At 42.5% G+C, this 27,877-nt stretch overlaps 1 protein-coding gene across 5 annotated transcripts in view; it reads left to right on the top strand.

Moving 5' to 3' along the window:
• The window catches only part of srgap1a (SLIT-ROBO Rho GTPase activating protein 1a), a 125,623-nt gene extending 101,353 nt beyond the window's left edge, over nt 1–24,270 (top strand). For 2 of the 5 annotated variants that reach the window (XM_080736148.1, XM_080736146.1), the window contains exons 16-22: nt 1,424–1,529; nt 2,354–2,578; nt 4,031–4,110; nt 11,648–11,828; nt 14,522–14,659; nt 18,314–18,737; nt 20,772–24,270. In XM_080736148.1, coding sequence (XP_080592274.1) covers nt 1,424–1,529; nt 2,354–2,578; nt 4,031–4,110; nt 11,648–11,828; nt 14,522–14,659; nt 18,314–18,737; nt 20,772–21,188 — 1,571 coding nt within the window. In that variant the 3' untranslated portion in view covers nt 21,189–24,270. Of the gene's footprint in view, nt 1–1,423; nt 1,530–2,353; nt 2,579–4,030; nt 4,111–11,647; nt 11,829–14,521; nt 14,660–18,313; nt 18,817–20,771 lie in introns of those variants that run through there. The other 3 variants (XM_080736147.1, XM_080736149.1, XR_013962481.1) reach the window with 3 other exon arrangements.
• The last annotated feature ends 3,607 nt before the right edge of the window (nt 24,271–27,877 follow it).

Below are 27,877 nucleotides of genomic sequence, written 5' to 3'. Positions count from 1 at the left end.
ATGTTCTCATTCTATTGTATTAACAAGTTCTATTTAGTTGTTCAGCTATTTTAGTAAAACTAGCCCTTACCCGTTCAAAGATATGAGCTCCGAAATGATGTGCAGTGTGTGGATTATGGGATGTGCACTGTGCACACAGTATATGAGGGATGGAAAGTAACTTTAACTGGTGCTTGCATGATAATATGTAGGAGCATCAATGTAAGAAATACCCGTTCCATTTAACGGCTACAGAGATACTGTGTACCGATCTGCATGATTTTGGACATCTGTAACAGGGCCAGAACCCCCCCCCCCCCAACCCCCCGCCCGCCCGCCCGCCTGCCGCCCGCCCGCCCGCCTGCACACACACACACTCCCCCTTTGTGTGTGATTGTGCATGGCCTGAACAACAGCGCCCCTCCCTTAACATGTGTGGTCACAAAAGGTACTGAATAGATATAGATAGACCATAAAAATGCTATTATACAGCATACGATTCGTGAAAGTGACAAACGGGCTTCACAGTTATGTCAGGTGTGTTCATATGCTGATGGTGATGCGATTTCAGATCAATTGCTCCAGCCACCGAGGAGAAACGCTGAGACAGACAGACACTCACTCAGACAGACACTCAGACATTCGCTTAATTATAGTATAGATGTTGACATATCTTTTCAGACAGGGTCCACTGGCAAATACATATCAATTCAGTGGTCCTTGACATGAGTTTTATTCACCACCGCAAATTCCTGATTTCCACTTTAACACACATACAGTACAAACACACACACGCACACACACACACACACACACACACACACACACACACACACACACACACACACACACGCATCTCCTTGACAAATAGCATAACCTCTGCTGTATGTTATTACTTGAGCTGTAAATCTTAGCTGGGCCCCGAGAGACTTGGGTTGCATTCATAATGGGCTCCACTTTAATATGCTCATCTATTTATATCCTGCATGAATGAATGCTCGCCATGGCTGTTATCAATGATGGGGGGGATATTAAAACCTGAATCACATCCTGTTCCTTAACAAGAGACTGGCAGCATTGTATGTACACACACACATACGGCATAAATTAATCTATTCCTAACTGGTGATATAAACAAAATCAGAAATCAAAATCAATCATGATACCTTTTTCTTAAAAAATGAAAAATAACAGATCTACAAGCTCTGAAGCGAGATTGAAAATGTTTGTCACTTTATGAAATTAAAAATATGGCTTAAGTGAAACCAGAAAAAAATGATGTATGTAAAAACCCAGAGGATCTAGTCTCATATCACAATATCAATATAATATTGATACATTTCCCAGGCGCACGCGCGCGCGCGCACACACAAAACCTACTGTACAACCAAAATATTTCCTGTTAACCCATATTGACCCCAGCATCATCATGTCTTGTGTGCAGGAATAGAGAACCTGTATGAGAGAGCTCTGTACATCCGCAAGATCCTCCTGACTGTACCCAGATCTGTCCTTATCGTCATGAGATACCTCTTTGCCTTCCTCAACCAGTAAGTACATCATATAGAATAATAAGGTTCAAGTTGTCTGTCAGTCTTTTAATCATGATCTTTGAAACATCATGGGCAACTTTTTCCAAATGTTTTATACGTGTCTTTAACCACTTGAACAATAGCAGCGTCCCCTTATTCTGGGGTATTTGGTGAAACTGGCAGATATAGGAAAGTCAAGGCAATTTTATTTGCCCATTTCAACAACAAGGTAATTCAACGTGCTTTTACACAGAACACTAAGCAAAGGAAACACAATTATACAATTTATGCATTAGGATGCAAAAAACTAAAGAAGTAAAAATAACAATAAAGGTAACTCAATCAAAGGCCACGTCAAACAGAAAGGTCTTTAGTTGTCTTTTAAAAGAAATAAGAGTGGAAGCAGACCTGTAGTTTTCTGGGAGTTTGTTCCAGATATGTGGTGCATAAAAACAAAATGCTGCTTCCCCACGTTTGTTTGGTTTTAGGGACAGAAAGCAGACCTTTGCCAGATGACCTGAGAGATCTGGATGGGAGGTCATGATGGTTCTCAAACATTCAAAGCTTTATAGACCATCAGTAGTATTTTGAAAGCAATTCTTCTACAAGCGTTGTGAGCTCGTAGATCGCTTGTAGTTTCGCAGGAGAGCGTTGGTGCCTAGCGGAAAAAGGGCCCCCAAGGCTTGTATAGAGCCTTGGGGGATCCTGGTCAACAATCTACATGCTTTACTCACAGGCCCTTGTACTTGTAACGGTGTATTTCTACATTGTGGTACTACTTTCGTTAAAGTGAATTTGGTGTAAGTTGACCTCCCAGCATGGTGTTCTTCTCCCTGTCCCAGCCTGTCCCAGTACAGCGATGAGAACATGATGGACCCGTACAACCTGGCCATCTGCTTTGGGCCCACCCTCATGCCCACGCCAGACAGCCTGGACCAGGTGTCCTGCCAGGCCCACGTCAACGAGATTGTCAAGACCATCATCATCCACCACGACACCATCTTCCCCGACTCCAAGGAGCTGGATGGACCCATCTACGAGAAGTGTATGGCTGGAGGAGATTACTGGTAAAATAGATTAACTGTACAATCCTATTATATGTTAACTCTGAGAGCGTATATTATGGGCAATAAACTTGCTTGTGTGTGACACCAAAAGCGGTGACCCATTGAATACGGTAGATTATACTGCAAGGCATCGGTCACCTATTTTCATGTAACACCCGGGACAGTGCGTGCACGTCTATGTTGACGGAGACGAGCGCATTAATTCAGGAAACGGAAATACGTCAGATGGATTTCTTTTCCCTTTGTAGCAACAGAAAGAACAGGTAAATATAGGTCTTAAATGTAACTAAGTAACGCCATTATTTTGGAAAAGTTAACTAAGTAACTAACTACTAAATTGCAAAACTAACTCGTTAGGTTACTCTGTTACCCCAAAAAGTAATCTGTTAGATTTACGCTGTTAATTTTTAATGCCATTACCCTCAACACTGATTGTGTGGTAATGGTGTTGTCATGGAAGTGCCGATGTGCTCTTTCCTACGGTGTACTATGTAGTCCGGTGTTAATTAAAAGTTCATCTTTGAAAGTGTACAAACATCAACGGTAAATGACATAAATATGTTGAATGTACGTACATTTTCGGATCTACTTTGACGCTCTTCTCCAGTGAATGAGCAGCGTCTTGCTCTAGGGCCGTATTGACAGGACACATGGCGGGTTAGGGAAACTAACCTTTGACCCCTTAAGCGATGAAGACGCTATCAGTAACCAGCCTCTGTAGGACTGAGAATAGCCCCGGTGTCTCGGGTCAAAGAGGAACTAGAGATGTTTAAAAACACCAATGGAGTCATCTCAAAGATGGCTAAATGTAAGATGTTACAAGTGCTTAGACTCCAAGCTTAAAGTCATTATATGTACCTTTTTCAGCACATTTTGGAACTTGCCTTTTTTTACCTGTATCTGAACAGTGCAATATCATCTGAGTAATAACTGTACATATTAATTAAGGATATTTTCACCTGAACTATATTTGTTATTTGTTGGAATGCTTACTTGAAGCAAGAAATTGGTGAAAATGGCTGATTTCAAAGCTAGCAACACGTTGTAAGCTTGTAAAGAAGGTATTTTCACTGTGTCACACTGTTGTACAATGGAGTATGAAATGCGGTTTAAGTGGTTAAGGTTTGGCCACAGCTGCATGTGTGTTTTCATCAGTGACTCCATAGGAACAGAACTTGAGCACCCCGCATGTGTCCACTGCAAAACTACCTGACTTTTGACCCGCTGCCCGAAGCTTGACCCTGACTGACCCTGACGGGGGTGTGTGTGTGTGTGTGTGTGTGTGTGTGTGTGTGTGTGTGTGTGTGTGTGTGTGTGTGTGTGTGTGTGTGTGTGTGTGTGTGTGTGTGTGTGTGTGTGTGTGTGTGTGTGTGTGTGTGTGTGTGTGTGTGTGTGTGTGTGTGTGTGTGTGTGTGTGTGTGTGTGTGTGTGTGTGTGTGTGTGTGGCCACAGTGAGAGCCCCTACAGTGAACATGGAGCACTGGAGGAGGTGGACAATGAAGGAGGGACAGAGACACACACCAGCGAGGACGGTGAGTGACAGCACGTACTCTCTCACACACACACACACACAGCATATACATACAGTACACACACACACACACGCAGAGTTTGCATTTGAATAGGAGAATGGACGTTGAGCGGCATTTTCTATACAGAGAACTAACCTGATTGTTGTTGTTGTTGCAAATGCTTGGTGCGTATAGGGTGGCCACCCATTGGTGCAGGCAGAGTAGTCTTCTATTTATTTTTGTTAAGGGGTCACTGCCGAGCCACTGTTGTCGGCTCATGGTGGTCCTGGGTCTGTTGGGGCCTTTTCAGATGCAGTGACCACCAGAGAGCTGGACTGACATTCACATTCACTCCTTGACACAGATGGCATGGTGGGCTCTGACTGGACCCCCATGTGACAGGCATGCACTTTAATTTGGGTCATAGCTTTGGGTCAAGCATGCAAAATGTTTACCCAACTACACAATGAAATGTAGTGTATTGTTAGTTTATTATTGAGACAGAGAGAGAGAGAGAGAGAGAGAGATACAAACACATTGTTACATTTCATAGATTAGTACACAAAAGTAAGCAGCCTTGATAACCCACCTACACACAGAGAGTTCGGTTGATTGGTTAACAGTACAGTCAAAGGTAGTGCTAAAAGAATAACACAAAAAGCCCCAGGGACTTCCATTGGGGTGTTGTTAATTCATCAGTAATACTTAATAATAATTAAATAAGGGGTACGGTTGCGCAGTGGTTAATCCCCGCTGGTGGACACTGTGTGCGGTGAAAATGAGGATTATATTTCTAGTACAAGATGTTCAAGGAGTTAAACTACTATTTATGTTCACAGTTCATTTGTGTTTTGAGGACAGGAGTTGTTAACCCGACACCCCGATTCCATGGTGATAAAAACAGCCAAGATCCCTTGCAATTCCTTCTCTCTCTCTTTTTTTTTTTACTTTTCTTCCTGTGTCCTCATCACTCATCATCAGTGGCTTCAGATAGAGTTTGTACAAGAGGGCCATGATGGAAACGGGGTCGATCTTTCCTCATTATTACCTCTGCTGTTGCTCCGAATCACACTCGTAACTGTACGTCCCTAACTAACAAAGATGTCTGACTCTACTGTATATGATATGGCACTGCTTCTTAAAGTGTCCATAAGGGGGAGTTCCAGGGGGTCCCCAGTTAAATAAGACATATTTTATATTATATTTTCAGAAATAGCTCAAACAGCGCATCACACCGCCATACACTGTGAGCTTGCAGATCGGCTATTCTCGGTGCACAACACCCACGTGCAGCTCTATATAACTCGGGCTTTAATGACCAAGCCCCTCCCTGTGGGATCTCTTAAATGTGGTCAGGCTATTGTCATTGGTTGTTATTAAAACATTCATGATCTCATTTGGACGCAGGATGCTGAAGCTTAAAGTCGATCTTCCACTGGCTTGGTTGCCAGTCCCTCTGTTTGCATCTGTAATGACTTAGCTAATGTTGTTGTTGTTTTTCCCTCTCATTATTCTCTGAAGGATTGGATGTCGTTAGTACTTCCTTGTTAGCTTCTGTTAAAGTGTGCCATCCATCTCCGACCGCAGCCCTGAAACCGACCTGTCTCTTTGGGAAGCCCATTAGATTAACACTTTTATCGCTATTTCTACCTACCTCTTTTTGTAAGAGAGAGAGAGAGCGAGAGAGAATGTATATTTGTTTATTTTTGTGTTGCTTATCTACCGGGTAATTTAGAAAACAGCTCACTGAATGCCAAACAACAGATTTCACATCAAACTGGACTGTTAGAATGTGATTATTAGCCGACTTCCCAGGGAAAGAGAAGGAGAACCAAAAATTAAGAATTGTATTGCCTTAACCCATTTAGGCCTAGGATTATTGACTGCTTTAACTACTGAAAAATAGCAGATATACAAGCTCACAGCGCGGCACCGAGTGCCGCGCTGCGAGCTTGTAGATCTGCTATTTTTGAAAAATCATGATTTTTTCTTTGCAAGTCTTTGAATATATCTATTTAAAAGCGAACATTTGTAAATCAAATATTTGCTTCTGGGGGGTCCCTGGAACAACATATTTTGAGATGGGGGTCCGTGGCCAAATACCTGTAATTTTGGGGGTCCTTGACATGAAAAAGTTTGAGAACCACTGATTTAGAGGAAGGATTTAGAAGTCGGCTCAATGATCGGGTCAAAGATATTCATAGACTTGCACACATTTTCACGATTTTTCAAAAATAGCAGATCTACAAGCTCGCAGCGCGGCACTCGGTGCCGCGCTGTGAGCTTGTATATCTGCTATTTTTGGAGCGGTGAAAACGCTCCCAATAGACAGGTATATCCGTGGGTATGTGGGTGGGTGGGTGGCTGGCTGGGTGGCTGGCTGGCTGGCCGTGTCCGTAGTCTGGCAATACCTTGAGTGGCCACACACAACACACTAGTTAAAGGAGGGGCGCTGTTTTGTGCAGGCCAGGCACACTCACCTCAGCACTCACTCACATGTGCAAGGAACACACACACACACACACACACACACACACACACACACACACACTACGCACGCACGCACACACAAACGCGCGCGCGCACGCGCACACACACACACACACACACACACACACACACACACACACACACACACACACACACACACACACACACACACACACACACACACACTACACAAACGCATGCACACACGGCCCGCCCCCCACACTCTCACACACACACTACACAAACGCACGCACCCCCCCCCCCCCCCCCCCCCACACACACACACACACACTACGCACGCACTCACACACACACACACACACACTACGCACGCACTCACACACACACACACACACACACACACTACACTACACAAACGCACGCACCCGCACCCCCCCCCCCCCCCCCCCCCCCCCCCCCACACACACACACACACACACACACACTACACAAACGCATGCACACACGGCCCACCCCCCACACTCACTCCAAAAACAAGCAACACACACACAGAGGGGAGAAGCCACGGTTGCCAGATTCTGTGAGTGAAACAAGCAAACAGGTCTATGAAAACGAGCCCAAAGGTTTCACCACTTGACCTATATTACATTCGCTATTTTCTAAAAGCATGTTGAAAGCAAGCCACATAAGCAACTATACTTCAGAAACAAGCCCAAATAAAAGCAATTCGCAACTAGAGACTTTACAGGAAAAGAAGACCAAAGTCACTTATAATGAGCAAACCTGGCAACATTGTTGACATTCCTCAGTAACGACACAGTGTTATCTTAAAGTCAACAAACACCACTGGGACCAAGCAAGCATCGACAACTCATCTTCATTATTCACTCATACACAACCACATGCAGGAGGACATTTGGACAAGGACCTTTCTCTGCAGCTACCAGAACAAAAAACTTTTTGTTTTTTACTTTTGTGCGTAAAAGCACAAAAGTATTGATATCAAAATGTACTTAAAGTACCAAAAGTAAAAGTACTCATTGTGAATGTCCCATTTCAAGTGTATACAAATATTTTTAATGGCAAATCTACAAGCTCACAATGTGAGCTATTTAAATGGCCAAATATATATAGGCTACAGCTGAAGTGGTTAATGTATGATTTGTATAAATCAAAATCTACAAACTAACTAATAACTATCAAGTTTTGTAATGAATGTAGTGGAGTAAAGTTCGGATCCGAGATTTAGTGGAGTAAAAGTATCAGTTGGGAATTACTGGTCTTTATTTTATCTTATTTTATTAATGTAGGTCCTATTTCATTTTGCATACACTTTGCACTGTTCTATGTCTGCATATACTGCACATATTAAAGGGTTAGGGTTAACACAAGTTAAATGCTACACTTTATGAAAAATTACATTGACTCGTTGATTTTTTGTGTGACTCATAAAATGTCCCTGGGACCCATCTGAAAGACCCCTCTTGAGTCCCGGGACTCATTACATTAAAAAGCTAGCAACATCACTGTGTTATAGATCTAGGACAGAATTCATAGATTTAGAACACATAGAATCAAAAACATAGACCTGGAACTGCTCAAATTCACCGCTCCACTTCGAACCGAGGTTTGATTTTTCTAAAGTTAAAGCATAAAATAATGGTTAAAGTGGTTCAAATCTAACGCGACTCAGGCGCGTTCCAGGTATTTGAGAGTTAAAATATGCCATGTATGCCATTGCATTGCAGACCTCAGTCATATCAAACGTGACTAGTGACTGCTGTAACTCCCTCCTTACTGGCCTCCCAGCATGTCCACTCACTCAGATCAGCTAACACAGGGAAGCTGTCTGAACCTTCCCTAAAACATCGCTTCCAGCGCCCCCTGATGTTCTCTGAACACCCGCTGGGGGTCTGCGCCGCCCCGTTGACAAACACTGCTTCATCAGGTGTTTGTGGAATAGCAGTGTGTGTGTTTGAGCGTGCGTCCGCGGCATGCGTGTGTCTATGTCCAAAGAACAGCAAGGATGTTTTGAGTGACTGTGAATGAAACGACATTTGGGATGTGGGACATCCGTGGCTGTGCTCATTTAATTGAGCTACTTTACGGTAAGTCAGCTCCATGTTGGCATGCGAGGCAGTCTGTCGCGACGGGAGATGAAGCTAATCTGATATGTCGACGCTTGTCCAGATGCTGCCAGGTCAGGGGTGAACTGACTGGGACATTGATTTTCATCTCGCTTAGCTCTGCGGCGGTATGGTAGTAAATGGTAGTAAATCTTTGATTCTTTGCCAGAGTTTGCCAGAGAGGATGGATGGATGGATGGATGGATGGATGGATGGATGGATGGATGGATGGATAGATAGGTGGATGGATAGTGCAAGAGAGTCACAGAGAAGTGGGCAGGAGAAAGGCAGAGCAGCATGGAGAGACATCCTGTATTGATTGTGGCGCCGTGACCCACATTAACAGACTGTCTGCTGTCGCATGCCGTCCAATTAATTCAGACGGGAGGGCATAGATTCTTGCCTGTCATATCAGATTCACCCACATCTCATCCAACCTGCCAGTGGTGAGGTAGAGGCTGGTGTGGGAGCTGGACGGAGAAGCACAACGTCACTGTCGGGTGTAAACTTTACATGTCCAAAACCGTTATTTTTTCCAGGAAATGGGGAAAACCCCACAGACACACCGTCACGTAACCGCTTTTCGCTTTCAAAATAGTGAATATTAAGCTCACAAGACGCCACAACGTGTGAGCTTGTAGATCTACTTTTTTCACTACTTTTGGTCGACCCGCTTGTACGACGAAGTTGGACATTCATTTACGAAAAACCTTAAAAGTTTAAATATGGAGGTACAAGGTTTCTGCCCAATAATAAGTGACAAGGGTAGTAAGCTTATTGCACCGAGATGCAGACCGAATAGACACAGAGAGAGAGTGGGAGAGACCTGGAGATAGAGCTGGGAGGAGAGATTGAATATATGACTGGCACCATCATGACATTTTTAATGTTTTTATTATTTGTCATTAAAATTATTCTGATTAATGATTACTTTTTTTGTTTAGATAGTTTTGATTTCTTTTTAACATTTAACATTGACGTTTCTGTTTGCCATTTAGGCTTTATAAACATACTGTAAATAACTTTACACTGTAAAAGAATATCTTATTATAAAATTGGGTTGGTGGACATTGGACTGCGGACCTCACAGACGTAACCTCTGGACATGCGTAGACCCACTGTTGCTCGGATCCACACCAAACTTGGCACAAACACTGTAGGCCAACCATGAGAATAGCCACACCAGGAGGCTACGCAAACACTGTTCAGTGTCCCAAATGCCAGAATTCTAGACACCAGGTTGAAAGTGGTTAAAAGTACATAGACAACAACGTGGACATAACTATGTAAATGTGACATTTCTGTTCATTTTGTTTTTAATTTTCGAATACCTCAAAACAATATGTGATCAGGTGATTATGTTTTATGTAATACTGATGACAACGGGCCTCTAAGAGAGGAATGCATTCACTGGTTCTCTGGTCTGCATCACCCTGTTGTTTTTTTCCCCTTCACATGGCTGCCTTGGTCATCTGGGAAAGATACAGTATATCTTCTTGATGGCTTTTCACACTGTTCTGTACTGTGCCTGCACTGTGCATGTGTGTGTCCAGGGATCCCCCGTCTAACTTAATGGATCTTGTTGGGGGGGGAGTGGCGGGTGGGGGCAGGAGGAGACTGGGCGGAATAAAAGAGTCTATTTTTAGCGGCAGGCGAGTCTTCCTCGTGCTGCCTGCACATACTGTAACACATTTGGTTTGGAAATGTGGCTGGTTTTGTGTGTTGAGTAACAGAGGGTCTCGTTGCTGCAGCAGAGTTGCTGTTTGTCTTCTCTTTTATTCTTCTTATTATTTTTCAGTCATTTCCCACGAAGACGCTGACGTAAGAAGGCTATTGTTGTGTCGCTGTAGTGTGATCCAAGTATGGCATTAAATGACGGAGAAACGCAAACCGTTTAAAATATGGAGATAAAAGGTTTCTGCCGACACTATACTTTGACTACTAGGCTTGAGTGCAGTGTCCACCACTGTTCTGGTTGAAGTAGAATCAGTTCTGTCCAGTGATCCGTATGGGGGTCTGCCACGTATAGATCCACCTCGCCAGCGTCTATAAATATCTGTTCCAAAGCCCTGGGGGTCCTGCAGTGGCCCTGTGCCCGTCTGCTGCTGTGGGGGGGGCTGGATACCAAAATAACAAACTGATGCTCATGTGTATCACGTGCATACAGACACACACACACACACACACACACACACACACACACACACACACACACACACACACACACACACACACACACACACACACTACAAGAACTTAAGGTCACACTGGGTAACCTTTTCGATTAATCAAAGGTTATTTGTGATTCGATCTTTGACTGTTCTGTTATTTTTTGACAACTTCCCTGCCTTCTGTGCCTGCCCCCGACACAACAAACGCTACCACATGACACGGGCCTACATCATCATACATGTAATGATGTCCTTCTCTCTCCTACTTCCCATGCTGTGCCTTCTGTTCTCACCCACTTAGCTTAACATTTGATAACACACAGATTCTATCACATTCTTCCATAATATGTCTTTTGCCTAGTTTCTGTTCCATTGCATTCACTGTCACTTGATGGCTTTGGCTTTACGGCACAAACGTTACATGAAGCTTGACCAATCAGTTAGCTAACAGGTCTGGTTGGCCAATCATGGACTTAAACTGGCTAAAATGTGGATGTGAAGCACCGCAATTTGTGATGGCCATGGATTGGGATTGCCAATCAGGGAAGCCGACGAATACAATCTTCCAAATACACTGAGGATTTGTGTATTCTCGTCAGACCCATGGTCAGACAGATACAGATAGGCATGGCTTTTAGGTTCTCAGAAAACAGTTGGTCCTTACGTGCCATCCAGCACTGCAAACCTCAGAGCCCGAGGTGTGAGAAGGTGTATGAGACAAACACGCCACGTTTGAGACATCTGCTGCTGCTGATTTGGCGTGCACCACGTACCTGACCATGTTAATAATCCACATCTTTCCCTTGACAGAGGGTGAGCCCATCGAAGCCATCGCCAAGTTCGATTATGTGGGCCGGTCCGCCCGCGAGCTGTCCTTCAAAAAGGGCGCCTCCCTGCTGCTGTACCAGCGGGCGTCCGATGACTGGTGGGAGGGACGTCACAACGGCATCGACGGCCTGGTGCCTCATCAGTACATTGTGGTACAAGATATGTGAGTATTAACTCATCTGCTGCCATTTAACAATACCTTCGTACTCCAATCCTGCCATGAGTCTCCATAGACTTCCATGTAATCAGTAGTGCACGGATAATGCACACCCATGCCTAGATCATGCACCACGTGTGTCCACATTGCTCACAGCTTTCAAACAAAAAAATCAGAATGGAAATCCGTTCAGGCATTCATGAGTTAACAGCCACTATGTTTTCCTATAATGTAAACAAAAATGGCTGCCATGCTTGAAAGATGGGGTTGCTATGGGGGTTAAACATGCGATTTCGCGATCGCTATCATGCCTACTAACGTTTTTGGGGTCCAAAAAATTTTTTGAAAAAAAATTTTTTTGAAAAAAAAAAAATTTTTTTTTTTCAAAATGGCGGCCATTCTCGGGTTCCTCGGGCGTGGCAGGGTGGGACATCGGGAAATTCTCGGGTTCCTCGGGCTTGGCAGGGTATGAGTTAATGCCACATTTTCTATGTGTAGAGTTTCATTCATGATCGCGTAATACGTGTTTGAATACGGTATTGAAGTTGAATGCAAGAATAATCTGTTTTATCGGCCAATATTGGCCAATCGCAGATCTTTAACGTATTTACTGTATGTTGTCCAATACATTATGTGCCTACAATTGAAAACATTTTCTGCTTAAGCCCTATTCAAACATCTTTCGAAAAATAGCTGATCCACAAGCTCACAATGCGTCACAACTTGATGCATTGTGAGCTTGAGCGGTTAAATGAAATAAAGTTTAGTTTGTGTTTATTTCTTATTTATTGATTTGCTTGATTGTATAATTATTAGAGTTTGTCATTTTCGTAATTTAAGTTTAACTACCCTTTGTTTTTAAACATTGGTAATTGGTGGTCCAGGGCACTCCAAAATCAGGATAAAAAATCTGAGGGCCAATGCTGCCTTAGGCCGGGTTCTAATCAAAAGGCTCTAGGGTTGTGTGCAGAGGGGGCGGCGTTTGGGTTCTGTTGGCCCTGCTCTGCCCTGGAGCGTCCTCCATCTCTAGGGTCCTTAGCCAGCCATTCTGTCACTGTCACCATCGCCACTTGGGACCCTGACAGCCCCTGTGAGGGTGCCCTCTGCCCTGGCAACCACCACCGGCTAATGGAGCGGATCGGCTGTCTCGTTAGGAAGGGGAGCACACAATTGCTCCCAGGGGCGTCACAAGGGGTAGGAAAGTGGGACTGAGTTACTGGGGCCCAAGGTGGTGGAGGGGCCCTAATAACTTTATCTATTGAAAAATAGCAGATATACAGCACTGAGTGCCGCGCTGCGAGCTTGTAGATCTGCTATTTTTGAAAAGTTGTGAAAATGTGTGAAAATCTTTGAATATTATGTATTTTTTAAGCGAACATTTCTAACTCAAATTTTGCTTCTGGGGGTCCCTGGAACTAAATATTTTGAGATCGGGGTCCGTGGCCAAATACATATCATCTTGGGGGTCCTTGACATAGGTTTCTTGCACACATTTTCACGATTTTTCAAAAATAGCAGATATACAAGCTCGCAGCGCGGCACTCGGTGCCGCGCTGTGAGCTTGTATATCTGCTATTTTTCAATAGTTAACATTCATGGGGGGCCCGCAGTGAATCCTTGTTACCCAGGGCCCAGAATTTGGTGTGACACCCCTGATTGCTCCTGTCGTTTAGTAGCCGTCCGGCAAGTTGCACCATTTAGAATGTCTTCCCTCCCTCCCTCCCTCCCTCTCTTACTCCTGCTCTCCCTGCCGCATGTCGTATACAGCTGTCCTGTCAGGCCCTCCATCAATAATTCACTCGGCGGGGCACTGCTGATGGGGTGTTTTCGTAGCTAATGAAAGAGCAGGAGGATTTACAGTGGGACGGGTGTTCCCAAGCGCACGGGTTCTAAAACATTATCATGTCAAGGAACCACAAATTGATCGTATTAGGCAGTGGACCCCCGTTTGACAAGATGCGGTGCCAGGGACCCCCGTAGGAGAAGATCTTAGTTGTTAGATTAGTTTTAGTACAGAATTCTGAAACCAACTATAGTACTGTAGGAGGGGGAGAGAAACCTATGATCTGAATAGTAATTCTTATACAATAAGTTATCTCATTGGATTAACTTGGAGCCGGTGAAATTATCGTGAAAGTAAACCTGATGCCCTTATTTTGGGAAAGTCATAGGCAAACAGGTTAAAAGATTGCACCGAAAGTTTATTTTCTGCGTGCTAGAGAGACGAGGAGAACTCTATTCAATGATTACTATTATCAGAATATAGAGCTAAAACTTTTTAACAAAAAACATCTCATTTAAAATGCATGATTATAATATTCAGCAAAATAATTCGGATTATCATTTAATTTGAGTCATAATCGCGCAGCCAGCATTAACTCCGAAACTAAATGGACCTTTTTTACGGGGTGAATTAACACTGAGCATGTTACTGTGCTCTGTGCTGGTATGACTCATCGGTCTCTGTGGGGACCTTGGAGGAGAGCGGAATTGCTGACACCACAGGAAACTATGATATCAAACACTGTCATCTGAGACGTGCTGCTAGAATGAAATATGCTCTGATTCGCCTTTTTCTCCTGTTTTTCTTATTCTTGCTGTCTCTCTCTTTCTCTCCCCGTATCTCTGTGTGTCTCTCTCTCTGCCTGTATGTCTCTCTCTCTCTATCTGTCTGTCTGTCTCTCTCTCTCATATCCTAGAGATGACAGCTTCTCAGACACACTGAGTCAGAAGGCTGACAGTGAGGCCAGCAGTGGCCACGCGGGAGACGATAAATGTTCGGGCAAGGACATCGTCTCTCCCAGCGACACCAGGATCTCCGAGGCGTACATCAGCAGGTCGGTTTGGGCCACGCGGCTTCTCTTTCAGGGCAGACACAACGAGCCACACACAAGTCACGTTCATCATGGCATGATTACCTACTGCACTGGTTCTCAAGCTTTTTCATGTCAAGGACCCCCAAATTAATATCACATAAAAAGTTAAATACATGCAAAAAATGTAATTGTGAGCGTGTAAATGGGCTATATCCAAACAGCCAGAGTGTAAAATAGGGTGTACAGTAAGTGGTTAAAACTTTTAGCTAACAAAAAGATGATAGATCAAATTACCCTTGACTGCCGTCCCTGTTCAACTATTTGAACTTCAACTTAATGGTCTCATCACACAAGGTTGTGTGCAAGGTGTGTGGGCATTATCATTTTTTTGAGGAATATAGAGAAATGAACAAGGGAAACCAAGTCAGATAATAACAAGAAGACACACTGTCAGATACACAATGTAAAATATACATAAGATGCATGGTCAAAGTATGTGTAGGAATAAGATGAGCCAGAAATCCTTCTAGTTCAAGTACAGCAACATTGCAGCAGATATGACTAGCAGCAGATTCAGAATCAGTCTCTTGTGCACGTGAGAGACATCACTTACACTGTACGTATTGCAGCAGATATCCGTGACTCGTACTGTCAAGACATTTTTGCACAGATGTACAGTATCACTGCTCATTAACATTAACAAACACTCACACTAGCCATATCTTACTAGATATACAGTGCTGAGATACTCTTCATTTGCAAAGAATAACGCAGTGCGATCAGCATATCAGCGATGACTTGAATCACATGCAATTGTGATTGTCAAGTTTAAAATATGATGCGGTCACACTCGCACATTAGTGGCCTCGATGCAGTGTACATTAAACAGAAATCAACATTTCTTCATTTCAAGTTTTCTTCATTGTATGAAAACCATGAAGACCATCTTGTCAAAACGTATACATTTGGAATACATTGAGGCTACGAGTGTGCAACCGCTGCTGCATATTTTAAACTTGAGCTCTTCACCACACTTCCACAACTTTGGTGTGTGCTCCTCCCTTTGTCTTTTGTCATATTCAACACCTCTTTCAGCCTAGCAAACAAATAAGTACCTCCTTCCCATTATAGTCCTACATACATAGACCGTCTGGGTTCCTTTTAAAATCAGTGGCAGAATCATGCTCTAAATGTTATTAAAAGTTGATTTTACAGAGGTGGTTTATCATTCACACACACACACACACACACACACACACGCATGCACGCACGCACGCGCACACACACACACACACACACACACACACACACACACACACATAACAGAAAACACACAGAGAGGAGGCAGTCACACATATATCTCTTTTGGCAGTGAACCTGTAGTCTGCTGGTGGGGTGCCAGGATTTTCTTTTTTTCAAATTCATTGCTGCATTCTCATTCCTTGCGGTGGGCTGAGCGACCTTGAAATGTCTGGTACAGGCTCTCGCCAAAATGCACGATGAGATCCGTTTTTTATCGGGGAAGCACGCTCACTTGCTCATTCACTCGCTTGCTCGCCTGCTTCCCCTCTAATGTTGCAGCTGAAATGTTAATGAATCGCACTGCGAGGAGCAATACGTAGGTGTTTTTCTGTGCATGTCTTCCATCAGGCAGATGGAAAATTTCATCCATCTAAAATCTGCCTCCATCACCGCACCCAGGCCACTTTAAGTTTAAAGCTCCAATCCGGAACTTATTTTACCCAATAAATGTTATTTCAAGTAGTATATCCAGTATGTTAAAGATGCTGTAAGTACTATTTTGTTGTCAAAACAAAAAGTGATATTTTGGAACTCAACAACACATGGTCAGAAACGGTATTTATTAACATTAAAATAATGAGTAAATACATTTCCGGTACATTTCCATTCATTCTGTCCAGGGGACCGTTCAAGTTGCAAACCGATAGGGTTGGAATCATTTATTAAGTATTTTGAAATGAAATTGATATGAAACCTTTTTTTACAGTAGATTAGCTTAGTGTAGCTTGACAAGACGAGCTGATGCGAGCCGACGAGAACGCGCACCACACACACCCACAACACTGTATTTGACGCAGGGTGCAAGGGGCAGTCACCGGGTGAAACGGGAGTCCAGTATAATACACTATAATCCCTGCCTCCCTGTACATTCAGAGGCCATCTCTAGGGCTGTCACGATTGTGACATTTTACATGACGATTATTTGTCGCTCAAATGATTGCGATTAACTTTTTTCTGTTTGGCTTTTAGGCTTTGAAGTTGCACATGCCAGATGACACATAATCTAAATATACAAAGACATGACTGACATATTTGACAATTTTATACTTTAAAAATAACATTGATAGTGGAAATAGCCGATCTATGAGCTTGTAGATCTGCTATTTCCACTATTTTTGAAAATGTTTGAAAATATGTGAACATTTTTCAACATGGAAACGATTATGACAAAATAATTGCGATTATGTCAAATAATTGCGATTAGACAATTATGTAATAATTGTGACAGGCCTAGCCATCTCTCCCATTTGGGAGCATCTCTTCGGCTCTCCTCCTCACTGTGTCTACTGTTCTATTCAGACACGCCTCAGGACTGCTGAATCATTCATCATATCACAACCTTTATGTAGCCATCGTCTCCCTCTCTCGCTCCCCCCCAGTGTTCTTAATCAACAATGCACTTGTCAGACAATCCCTTGTCAGGTGGGTGCCTGTCGGTGTCATGGTAATAATGACAAGTTTGGTAAACAACGTAAAAGCTCCCCCAAGGGACGCCAGCCAGCATGATTATCTTGTTGAAATGTCTAATGTCTAATGTCATTAAAGCAGCTGCTTGTTGTCACAAGTGGAGCGGATGTGCGTTGATGCAATATGTGAGTGTTTCTCTTGTTTGGAGAGAGACAAACTTAATACATGAACACAGAGAGGCTCAAGGCTCATAGTTTGATGTGTGAGGGAGCCTGCCTGCCTGGTTGTTTTTCTTTCCTAAGCCTGGTCCCCCCAAGGGAACCAGGTCTTGTGAATGCAGACTGCTCCCCCTGTGGGTTATTAGCAGAAGCTGCAGTTGTTTATCTTTTCCAAGTTGCTCTCTGCAGCAAGGGTGTAGACTTCTCTCAGCAGACACTGCTGTTATCCTTCGCAGACACTCACATACTGTAGCCTTTAGAGCAGTGCATCTCAACCTTGTTTTGAGATCTGGACAACTAGAACAAGCCGAACCCCACCAATACAGATGTTTGTAGTATGAGAAGGCATAACACAGCCAATTCTTCCTTATTTGTTTTTGTAAATATTTAACATGAATGATCTTAAAGTTGTATATCGATACCAATATGGGCTCTTGTAGGGCTCTAGTTGCAATAAAAAGAGTACTCTCCAAGGTTGATTTAATGCAAATGTAACAAATGATTGAAAATTGTTATTGTGAGTAACTGAACTTTAACCACATTCAACCTAGCATCACTATTCTGGGGCAAACATTTGGCAAAAATAGCCGATCAGATATTTTCAGTAAAGACATTTGTTGTAGAGGAAAATACTAGAGTACTTTATAGAGCCCTGTGGCACCACATTCAACTAAGTGGGCTTGAGTGGTTTAAAATGTGTGTGTGTGTGAATCAATCTGATGTGTCCCCCCCCCCCCCCCCCTTGCAGCAGCAGCAGGCACAGGAAGCGGTCAGAGCCTCCGTCCCGGCGGCCCCCGGCCCGCCCCACTGACGTCCACTGCATGGTGCACCCCTCCTCCCAGCACGGGGGCCACACGCCTGAGATGGGCTCCCCGGTGCTGGGGGGCCACTTCAGCCCGCGCGACATGCTGCGCACGCGCAACAACCACCTGACCGTCATGGACAGCCCCGAGCAGCAGCGGCGGCAGCGGCCGCGGCCCCCCGGCCACGGGAGCCTGACCAACATCAGCCGCCACGAGTCCCTGAAGAAGATGGAGAGCCCCCCGATCCGCCGCTCCACCTCCTCGGGACAGTACGCCGGCTTCTCCGACGGCCACCACCACCACCACCTGCTCCACCACCACCGCGCCGGCGGCGGCGGGAAGCCCCTGGACCCGGAGACCATCGCACAGGTCAGCGAGGGACGGGCGGCGCCACGCCCGCAGCTCCGCCCACCATCCCAGCCCTGCCCCGCCCTGTAAAAACCACATAGTCAGTCCCTGTCTTCTGCTACCGTCTGGCTGCTACACCCTGAACCATCCAGAGCGTTCATTTAACCTCCAGGGCCTCTAGTTGGACAGTACAGTAACAGTACTTCACTAGTACACGGTACCTTGCTAGTACACAGTACTTCTATAGTACAGTGGTTCTCAACCTGTGGGTCCCCAAATTATTTTAACTTAATGTGCAACCCTAACCCTAACCCATTTAAAATATGATTATTTTGGGGGTCGCGGCCTGAAAAGGTTGAGAACCACTGCTATAGTACACAGTACTTCACTAGTACACAGTAATGCAAAGATACTGTGAGACCAAACTGACCAAAGTCTGACAAATTCATTAGTGCAGACAGTGACCCATATATTGTTGCTGTCAGGCAGAGATCTCGAATCTCCATATTTGCACTTATTATGTTGAAATGAGTCAATGAAAGCACACGCCGAAACCGAATGGGTTTGGACATACAAGGTTTCCACCCGACAGCGATAATGTGCAGTATTGTTAAAATCTGTATTTTAGTTAGTTCGTTTTCAAGCTTACGATGCATCATAATGTGACTTATTGCATTTGTAAAATGCTTCAAAAAGCGGCTTCTTGTAGGTAGGTCCTTCAAACTACAGGCCTGACCTGTAAAGGACCGTTAGTTAAATTAACGCTCCAGATTTGAAAACTAAAAACAACTTCACAGACAGACAGTGGGGTAGATGGATGGTAGAGAAGACATTTATCTGTCTGTCTGTGTTTGTCTACTAGGAAGATGCACAGATGAATAACAGGTTATCATCTCTGCTGTTAACCTTAAGTGATGTTGTTTTTGGTTAAAACCAGAAAGCTTTTTCTGTTAAAACTCTGTATTGTGATAGCAATCACTGCTATTGAGTCTCACCGCCTCACCTCAATGATTACTATCAGAATATGGAGCCATTTAACCCACAAAAATACCACTTACACCAACAATAAATGTTTCTAGTCATTAGCATGCCAGAGGAGGGTCTTCAGTACAAGACAGAACCCTCTCCACTCATCTCTCTGCATGTTTCTTGGAGTTCTGTCATTGCGTTCCTCTGTTAACATCTCTTTTAACTAGATCCAGAGCAATATATCGGTCTTGACAATGTATCAGTCGTTATTTGACTTTTTGTTGATGACATCGGTATCAGTAATTATGCAGCCGATGTGTCCCAATGTTTAACCCCTTTCAACCTTTTGGTTATGTCATTATAGATGAACATAAATAAATCTTCCCCAAAAAATTAAAGAAAAGATTCAGATATAGCAGGTTTATATAAATAAAAAGTATTTATTTGCTTGCTTATAAGTTAAATGTTTTCAAATTAAAACTCATCACGTTTAAGTTTTTCATATTGATTTCAAGAATTTTCACTTTTTACAAAATAATGGTCAAAACATTGGTAATCGGTGCTCTTTACTGGTCTAGGATTCTCTAAAATCGGGATCGACATCTGATCCTCAAATCTGGCATTGATCAGACTCTAGTTTTAATGCTCTTCCCATCATTCTCTGCTTCTCTCTCTGCGTAGTTCCCTGACTTCTCTCTGTTTCAACCTATCCTCCTTCCATCCATTTAAGTCTTGTTATTTTACATTCACATAATCTCTCATCCTCTCTCTTATCTCGTCTCTTGTTTTCTGTTGTCTTCTCTCCTCCTGAAGCCTCTATCGAATTTCCCCCTTGGGATAATAAAGGTATCTATCTATCTATTTATCTATCTATCTATAGTCCAAGGTGAAGAGCTATCACCTCACCGTGGTGTAGTTTTCTAGCTATCACTTAAAAATGTATTACAAAGCCTAGGTGATAGCTAGAAAACTACACCGCAGTGAGGTGATAGCTCTTCACCTTGGACTATGATGGAGACTTTACTCTCTTGTCTCGTCTCGTCTTCTCTTCTCTCCTACTCACCACTCCTCTCCTCTCCTCTGCAGGACATAGAGGAAACGATGAACACGGCTCTGAACGAGCTGCGTGAGCTGGAGCGGCAGAGTTCGGCCAAGCACGCCCCGGACGTGGTTCTGGACACCTTGGAGCAGCGGCAGACCTCCAGCGGTGGTGGGGGGGGCTGCGGGGGTCCCACGCCGGCCAGTTCCAGCGAGTCCCTCAGCCCCGTCCACAACGTCATGCTGAGGTCCGCCGCCAACACGGAGCCGCCCGTCCGCCGAAGCTCCAGCACCTCCAGCGACGCCATGAGCACCTTCAAGCCGGCGGTGGCCCCCCGTATGGGGGTGCAGCTCAAGCCGCCAGCCCTGAGGCCCAAGCCCATGGTCCTGCCCAAAACGAGCCACGCCCCGCCGCCTCGCTCGCCGTCCCCCCAGGACCCCCTGGATAAGTCGTGCACCATGTAAACACTGGGACAAATTGTTCATACTGAACTCTGGCAGGGACATGGGGAGAGAGAGAAAGGGTACCAGGGGATTGTACTGTAGCTACACGTTAGCAGTGTCTATAAAGTGGTATAATATTAATAATGATCTCTAAAGTGTAACATACATCCTCTGGGCAGACGAGACTCACTTTAGAGAGGGGAAGCCAAGTGACGGAAATGTTCTTGTAGTATCTTGGAAAATGTCAAGCCCGTCAGGGCATTTGGACAGGATTTCGACCTCTGGACATACAGTACATGTATGGTTACAGTGGACAAATATTACGTCGAATTAGCTGTCACTATGTATAATCAAAACTAAAATCTGTTGACATACCATCAATATAATGTTTTCTTTTTTTTTTTCTTTTTTTTTTTAAAGTAAATGTAAACAACAAATCACAAAGGCTTCCTTCTAGCTTTTAGAACCTTTACACTGGTAGTTTACAGTCGTCAGAGGACTATGGAAGACGTGGCGCAAGTAGCCGCAATGTTTACCACACAACCCGAGGAGGAGCTTCATGGGAAATGTAGTCTTCAGTAATCAAAGTACTTGCAGAAATGCAGCTGAACTGTATTTTATGTTGTCACCTAAAGTAACTATAGCGAGGCCATGGAAGGTTTGGCCTCGCAGACTTTACATTGTAAATAGTTAGAAATGTTTAGATAGCCATTACAAAGGTGCTCACTATGCTGGCGGACTAGAGCATAGGTTGTAGTTAGTCTAAAACAGGGGCTGAAGACCCTTTAAATGAATATAACTAGGGGTACGCTGTTGACAAACAGTATTGATTCTCATTATGTTCTACATACTCAAGATCTTGCCATGGCCAAGACATTTGCATTTCAAAAACGTACAAAGACTTACATCTGCTCTGGTTTCACATGAGTTTATTTTAACGCCTGACTCTGTCATTGCTCCCTGGAATGAGGTGAGACTACTGGATAGAACCACTATGTAAAAATACTAGCAAAACACTCCGTCATGAGCATTCTGTGAACATTTTGATACTTTGTTGAATTTCCTATAACCTTTTACAGGTTATGAACCACAGAGAGTGAAAAGCTATTATAACAAGTCATCTCCTACCTGTACGCAGTACATACGACATTAACCACTTAAACCCTATATACTTTGTTGTACGTCAGATAGCGAAAATAGCCGATCCACAAGCTCACAACGCATCGCGATGTAATGCACTGTGAGCGTGTGGATCTGCTATTTTTGCTGAATGTTTGCCTAATACGACATGCCCATAATAGTAGTGACGCTAGGGTTCATGTGGTTAAGGTATGGGGTACATACCTGTACACAGTACTGTACACATGCCCTTAGGTGTTTTAAGCCTTGCTTGGCGTTATTTGTCCAAAGATATGATTGTGTACATATTAGATGATGTTAACCTTTCCTGGTCGTATGCAGGCGTGATTTGACAGATGTGTATCTAGGCAGCGCTCTGTGTGTGGGGTTGTACTGCCAGTAGCCATGCACCTAATGACTGTTAATGTAAAAGCCTTGTTCTATGTTAATCCTACATGTTAATCTTTAAAAATGTCAGTTGATCTACAACACTGGTTCTCGGCAACGGGGTCCGGGAACCCCCAGGGGTCCTTGAGGGCTAATTTCACTCTGAGAGTGTCCAAATGGACCTGTAAAGGCTCCATTTGCTTCCTCATAACTTGTCACTCATTTAACTGGGGACCCTCAAGGACTCCTGGTATTACCCGGACCCCACGTTGAGAACCAGTGATCTATAAGTCCATAATTCAACTTACATGGGAAAGTAGTCACTTGCTGCAGTCGGATTAACCTATTTTTTTATTTTATTTTATGTTGGGGAGATAGTACTGATATTGAAAGGCTTTGGATGCGTCTGTATTTGTGGATGATAAAAACATCTCCTGGATGATGGATGAGTGACAGTTCTCAGCTTAAAAAAAAAAAAAAGAAAAACACTTCTTCGTTAAGTCACGTAACTCATGCTTCTACCATCTAGAGGGAAATGGCCCCACGATGGTGTGTACAACATGTCTCAGTGTGTGTTTGACTGTTTCATTTCAAAACACTTCTCATGTGTACTCTGGCTTTTATGTGCACCTTTAGACAGTTTTTAGTTGTTTGATTCATTATTTAGATACTCATTTGACCCAAGAAATCAAGCAACTGTCTGGTGTGCACACACAGAAGTGTGAGTAGATGTGAAAATGACCCCAGAAGTGTTTTAAAGTGAATTTTAGCTTTAGGTCTAACTTGGGCTTCAAGCTTTCAGGCTAACGAACACTGTACTGTAAAAACTAAAATGGCAAAACGGGGTACATGTCTTGGAAGAGTTTGCATATTGGCTGCAGAACAATAACTTTACAAAAGACTTGTTTTGACTGCAACAATTAAGCATCTCTCTCCTAACAGAAGGTTTACAGTGTCTTAACTTGAGAAATGTCTTTGTATGTATAATTATATATATATAGGCCTATATATAAAAAGAAAGTTTTGATTTCTGAATTACTAACTTTATTTTGTTTTGTTTTTCTTATTGAGTTTACTTTTTGTATGTTTTCTTATAATTTACTGATATGGTAGAACAAAGGTTGTAGAATAGACGTCCAAAGATACAGGCATCCAAGCTATGAGTATGAAGCCAGTTGTAAACCAGTTGCAATGCGTACTGTTGTCACTAGATGTCACTATATAACATGATGAACGGTAGCAGCCATGCCCCTATCAGCACGCTGTATGTAGTACATCTGTAGTATGTACTTGTGAAAGTGCCTTTGAAAGAAGAAAAGAGAAATGCTTTAAAGGAACTTAAAAATATATATATTCTGTGTTGTTGCATTCAAACCCTATTAAACCCTATGTTTTGAGCAGGTGCAGTGCAGCAGGAAGATTAATAAATAATGATGCCATTTTAGGAAAAAAGGTTATATGAATGAATATACAGCTTACCCATTGTGACATTGAATTTTTATGTATAGAACTGTATATTTGGCATGTAACATCATAACAGAGTTCTTTGTGGGCTTGTTCCTCTAAGGATTTCTTTCTAATAAAGGAAATAGTTTGAGTCTGAAGTAGTCGTTTCTCCTGGTTATCCAAAGTGACAAAGTGGTGACTGTACATTAGGGTTGGGTTTATAATGCGTTATATGCACATTTATAATGCACTTATAAGGCATTATAACACTCATAAATGTTTATAATCATGTATGACAACTTATAAGAACATTTAGGACGCCAAGTAACTGGTCATGATGCATTATAAGCTCAGTGAAACGGCATGTTATAACTACCACAAGTCAGTTATAAAGGCACATAGACAATTGATGTACCACCAACTCATAAAAGTTATGTTTATGGAATGTAATGTATAAACAATATGCTCTAGCATGACTTTGAGACCTTTAAGTTCAGTGACAACACTTTTTATTTATAGGTTATTATTAGCAATAAACCATACTTGTAGATTAAAAAAAGTCACAATAATTATCCACGCAATGTTAAGGGACGGGGCATTTTTTAAAGCAGGATACTACTGGAGAAAATGTATAAGCCCTGATATAAAATGCCATGACCCTCCCTCCGAATGGGGGGAAAAATCAGTTACCCTCCCCAAGCATAAAAATAAAAAGATTGACCCTCCCCTAACATAACATGACATTTACCACAGTAAGATTATTCCTAAAACCTAAGTTTATTCCTAACCTTAAAGTGAGAAAATAAAATGAAAAGTTAAATTGGAATTTGGCTACTGTAAGTGAGATTCGAACCAGCAAACTAGCGGGAACATCAGACTGAGAGTCAAAGGACAAACATAATAGCTATCTAGATGGGTGGCAAAGAGAGGCTGTATCCACATGCGTTGCAGATAGAGGCTGTGAAACTTATATTGATGTAATGCTTGTCATTTAGGATGGAAAGAAATGACACCTATCTGAGCTTTTATGTGACAATTAGTGAGGTCACTTCCTGAACTGCACTCCTCCCTTTGATGCTGACACTTGAAGTGAGAGATGGTATAGAGCTGATCAGACCCTCAGCAGTGAGTTTCCATGTTCAAATCTAAGGCCTCCTACAAAACATTGCTCTAGTGCTTTGTCATTTTCAAGGTTAAAATACCAAAGATTTACTTAGCACCAGCAGAAACCTGCAGTGAGAGATGGTGTAGTGGTCTGAAGATCAGACTCGGTGCAAAAGCACCAGAAAGTATTTGCAATGAGAGATAGTGTATTGGTCTAAACATTAGACTCTCATTGCAGAGGTTACATGTTCAAATCTCAGTCCTCCTACATTGCTATACTACCTTAAAATTGTCAGGGTTATACAAAACGAGTAGGCAAAAGGTCCAAAACAATATGCAGTCAGAGATAGTGTAGTGGTCTGAAGATCAGACCCTCAGTGCAGAGGTTCCATGTTCAAATCTCAGTCCTCCCTGAGTACAATGATGCACTACTTTGGAATTTTCTATGCAAACATATAGATGGGTGACTCAACATGTCTTTAAAAATGCATTGGGCGAGACTTGTTCTGAGTTGTTGTAGCTCTGTTAGAAAAGCTCTTGACACGTCATCAGAAGGTCATGGGATCAAATCCCAGCTCTGACACCTCTGCTCCTGAGCCAATGACTATGATGGCTTTATTTTTCTCTCCTTTAAAGCCATTGTCATTGACAATGCATTGGGCGCTTAAAGTTAAATATTTCAAAAACGACAAATTATTTCAAAGTAAAAATCTCAAGCATGCATGTCCACAGTAAGATGGAATTTTTGAATTGCAAATCAAGTTGCTTGGTTAAAGTATGTAGGAACAGCGAGGTGCCAAAGTTTTCAGATTTAAGATTTATAAGTTAAATATCTCCAAAACTACAAAACATTTCAAAGGAAATCGTTCCAAGCATGTGTGTCCACAGTTAGGTGAATTATAAAAAGTATGAATGGAGTTGATAGGTGAACGTGTTTTTTTTAGACGCACACATCTGCCATTGAGCCCCATGTTAATTTTCAGAATTTTGTAAAGACTATATCTCTAAAACCATGAAACATTTCAAATATTCATTTTCAGGCAAACATTTCCACAGTAAGCTGAACATGATAAAGTGTGAACGGTGTTTCTAGGAGAGACTAGGTGTAAGTTTGTAGCTCTAGTAGCCTGCCAAAGTTTGTGCTTTTTCCATTGACAATGCATTGGGCGCTTAAAGTTAAATATTTCAAAAACGGCACATTATTTCAAAGTAAAAATCTCAACCAAACATGTCCACAGTAAGGTTGAATTTTTGAATATTGAATCAAGTCAATAAGTTAAAGTATGAAGGAACAGTGAGGTGTCAAAGTTAGCAGATGTGGGTTTTAAAAGTTAATTATTTCCAAAACTACAAAACATTTCAAAGTAAAATCACACTATAAAATTGAACCTCACTGTGGACATGCATGCCGGGGACTTCTACTTTGAAATCATTTGTAGTTTTTGAAATATTTAACTTAAGTGCCCAATGCATTGTCAATGGAAAAAGTACAAACTTTGGCAGGCTACTAGAGCTTCAAACTTACACCCAGAAACACCGTTCACACTTTATCATGTTCATCTTACTGTGGAAATGTTTGCCTGAAAATTAATATTTGAAATGTTTCATGGTTTTAGAGATATAGTCTTTACAAAATTCTGAAAATTAACATGGGGCTCAATGGCAGATGTGTGCGCCTAAAAAAAACACGTTCACCTAGAAACTCCATTCATACTTTTTATAATTCACCTAACTGTGGACACACATGCTTGGAACGTTTTCCTTTGAAATGTTTTGTAGTTTTGGAGATATTTATCTTTTAAATCTGAAATCTGAAAACTTTGGCACCTAGCTGTTCCTACATACTTTAACCGAGCAACTTGATTCACAATTCAAAAATTCCACCTTTCTGTGGACATGCATGCTTGAGATTTTTACTTTGAAACAATTTACAGTTTTTTAAATATTTAACATTAAGCGCCCAATGCATTGTCAATCACAATGGACATTTAAAGGAGAGAAAAATCAAACCCTGCTCAGATGCTGAGGTGCGACAGTGTTAGGATTTGATCCCATGACCTTTTAGTGATGAGTCAAGAGCTTTTCCAACCAAGCCACCCATACACACATAGCCTACTCAGGGCGCCCAGTACATTTCAAAGACATTTTGAGTTACTCATGCATTGATGCATATCTTTACAAAGAACATTCCACTCCATCGTCAAACTACAGGAAGACCGGGTTTAAATATGGAACCTCTCTGCTGAAAGTCAGATCATTAGACCACTTTACTATACCTGTCAGAAACCGAGGGCACATCTCTCTTAGTGTTTTGAAGTTTTTTTCTCCTCCCATTTCTATTATTCTAGCCTTGAAAAAAAAAGTTAATGTTAAAAGGGGATTTCAGTGTCAGGTTCACATATAAAATTAAATTAGGACATATTAGTAGGCCTACATATTATTTTTTTAAATAGAAAAGAGAAAGAATTTGACTTCTTTCAAGCCTATTGCTATTGAACCAATTAGGTCACTGAATTTGGATATTTAGTGTGATGAGATTTTTTCTGGTGATTCCTGACGCCATCCTAATAATACAATTCAATTTAATTCAATTTAATCAGAGTGTCAAATCATAACAACTCTGTGTGTGTGTGTGTGTGTGTGTGTGTGTGTGT

This window comes from Nannobrachium achirus, assembly GCF_963921795.1.
Source record: "Nannobrachium achirus genome assembly, chromosome: 11".
In the NCBI taxonomy this organism is placed as follows: domain Eukaryota; kingdom Metazoa; phylum Chordata; class Actinopteri; order Myctophiformes; family Myctophidae; genus Nannobrachium; species Nannobrachium achirus.
The sequence above is the reverse complement of the archived record's forward strand: the minus strand, read 5'-3'. Positions and strand labels throughout refer to the sequence as shown.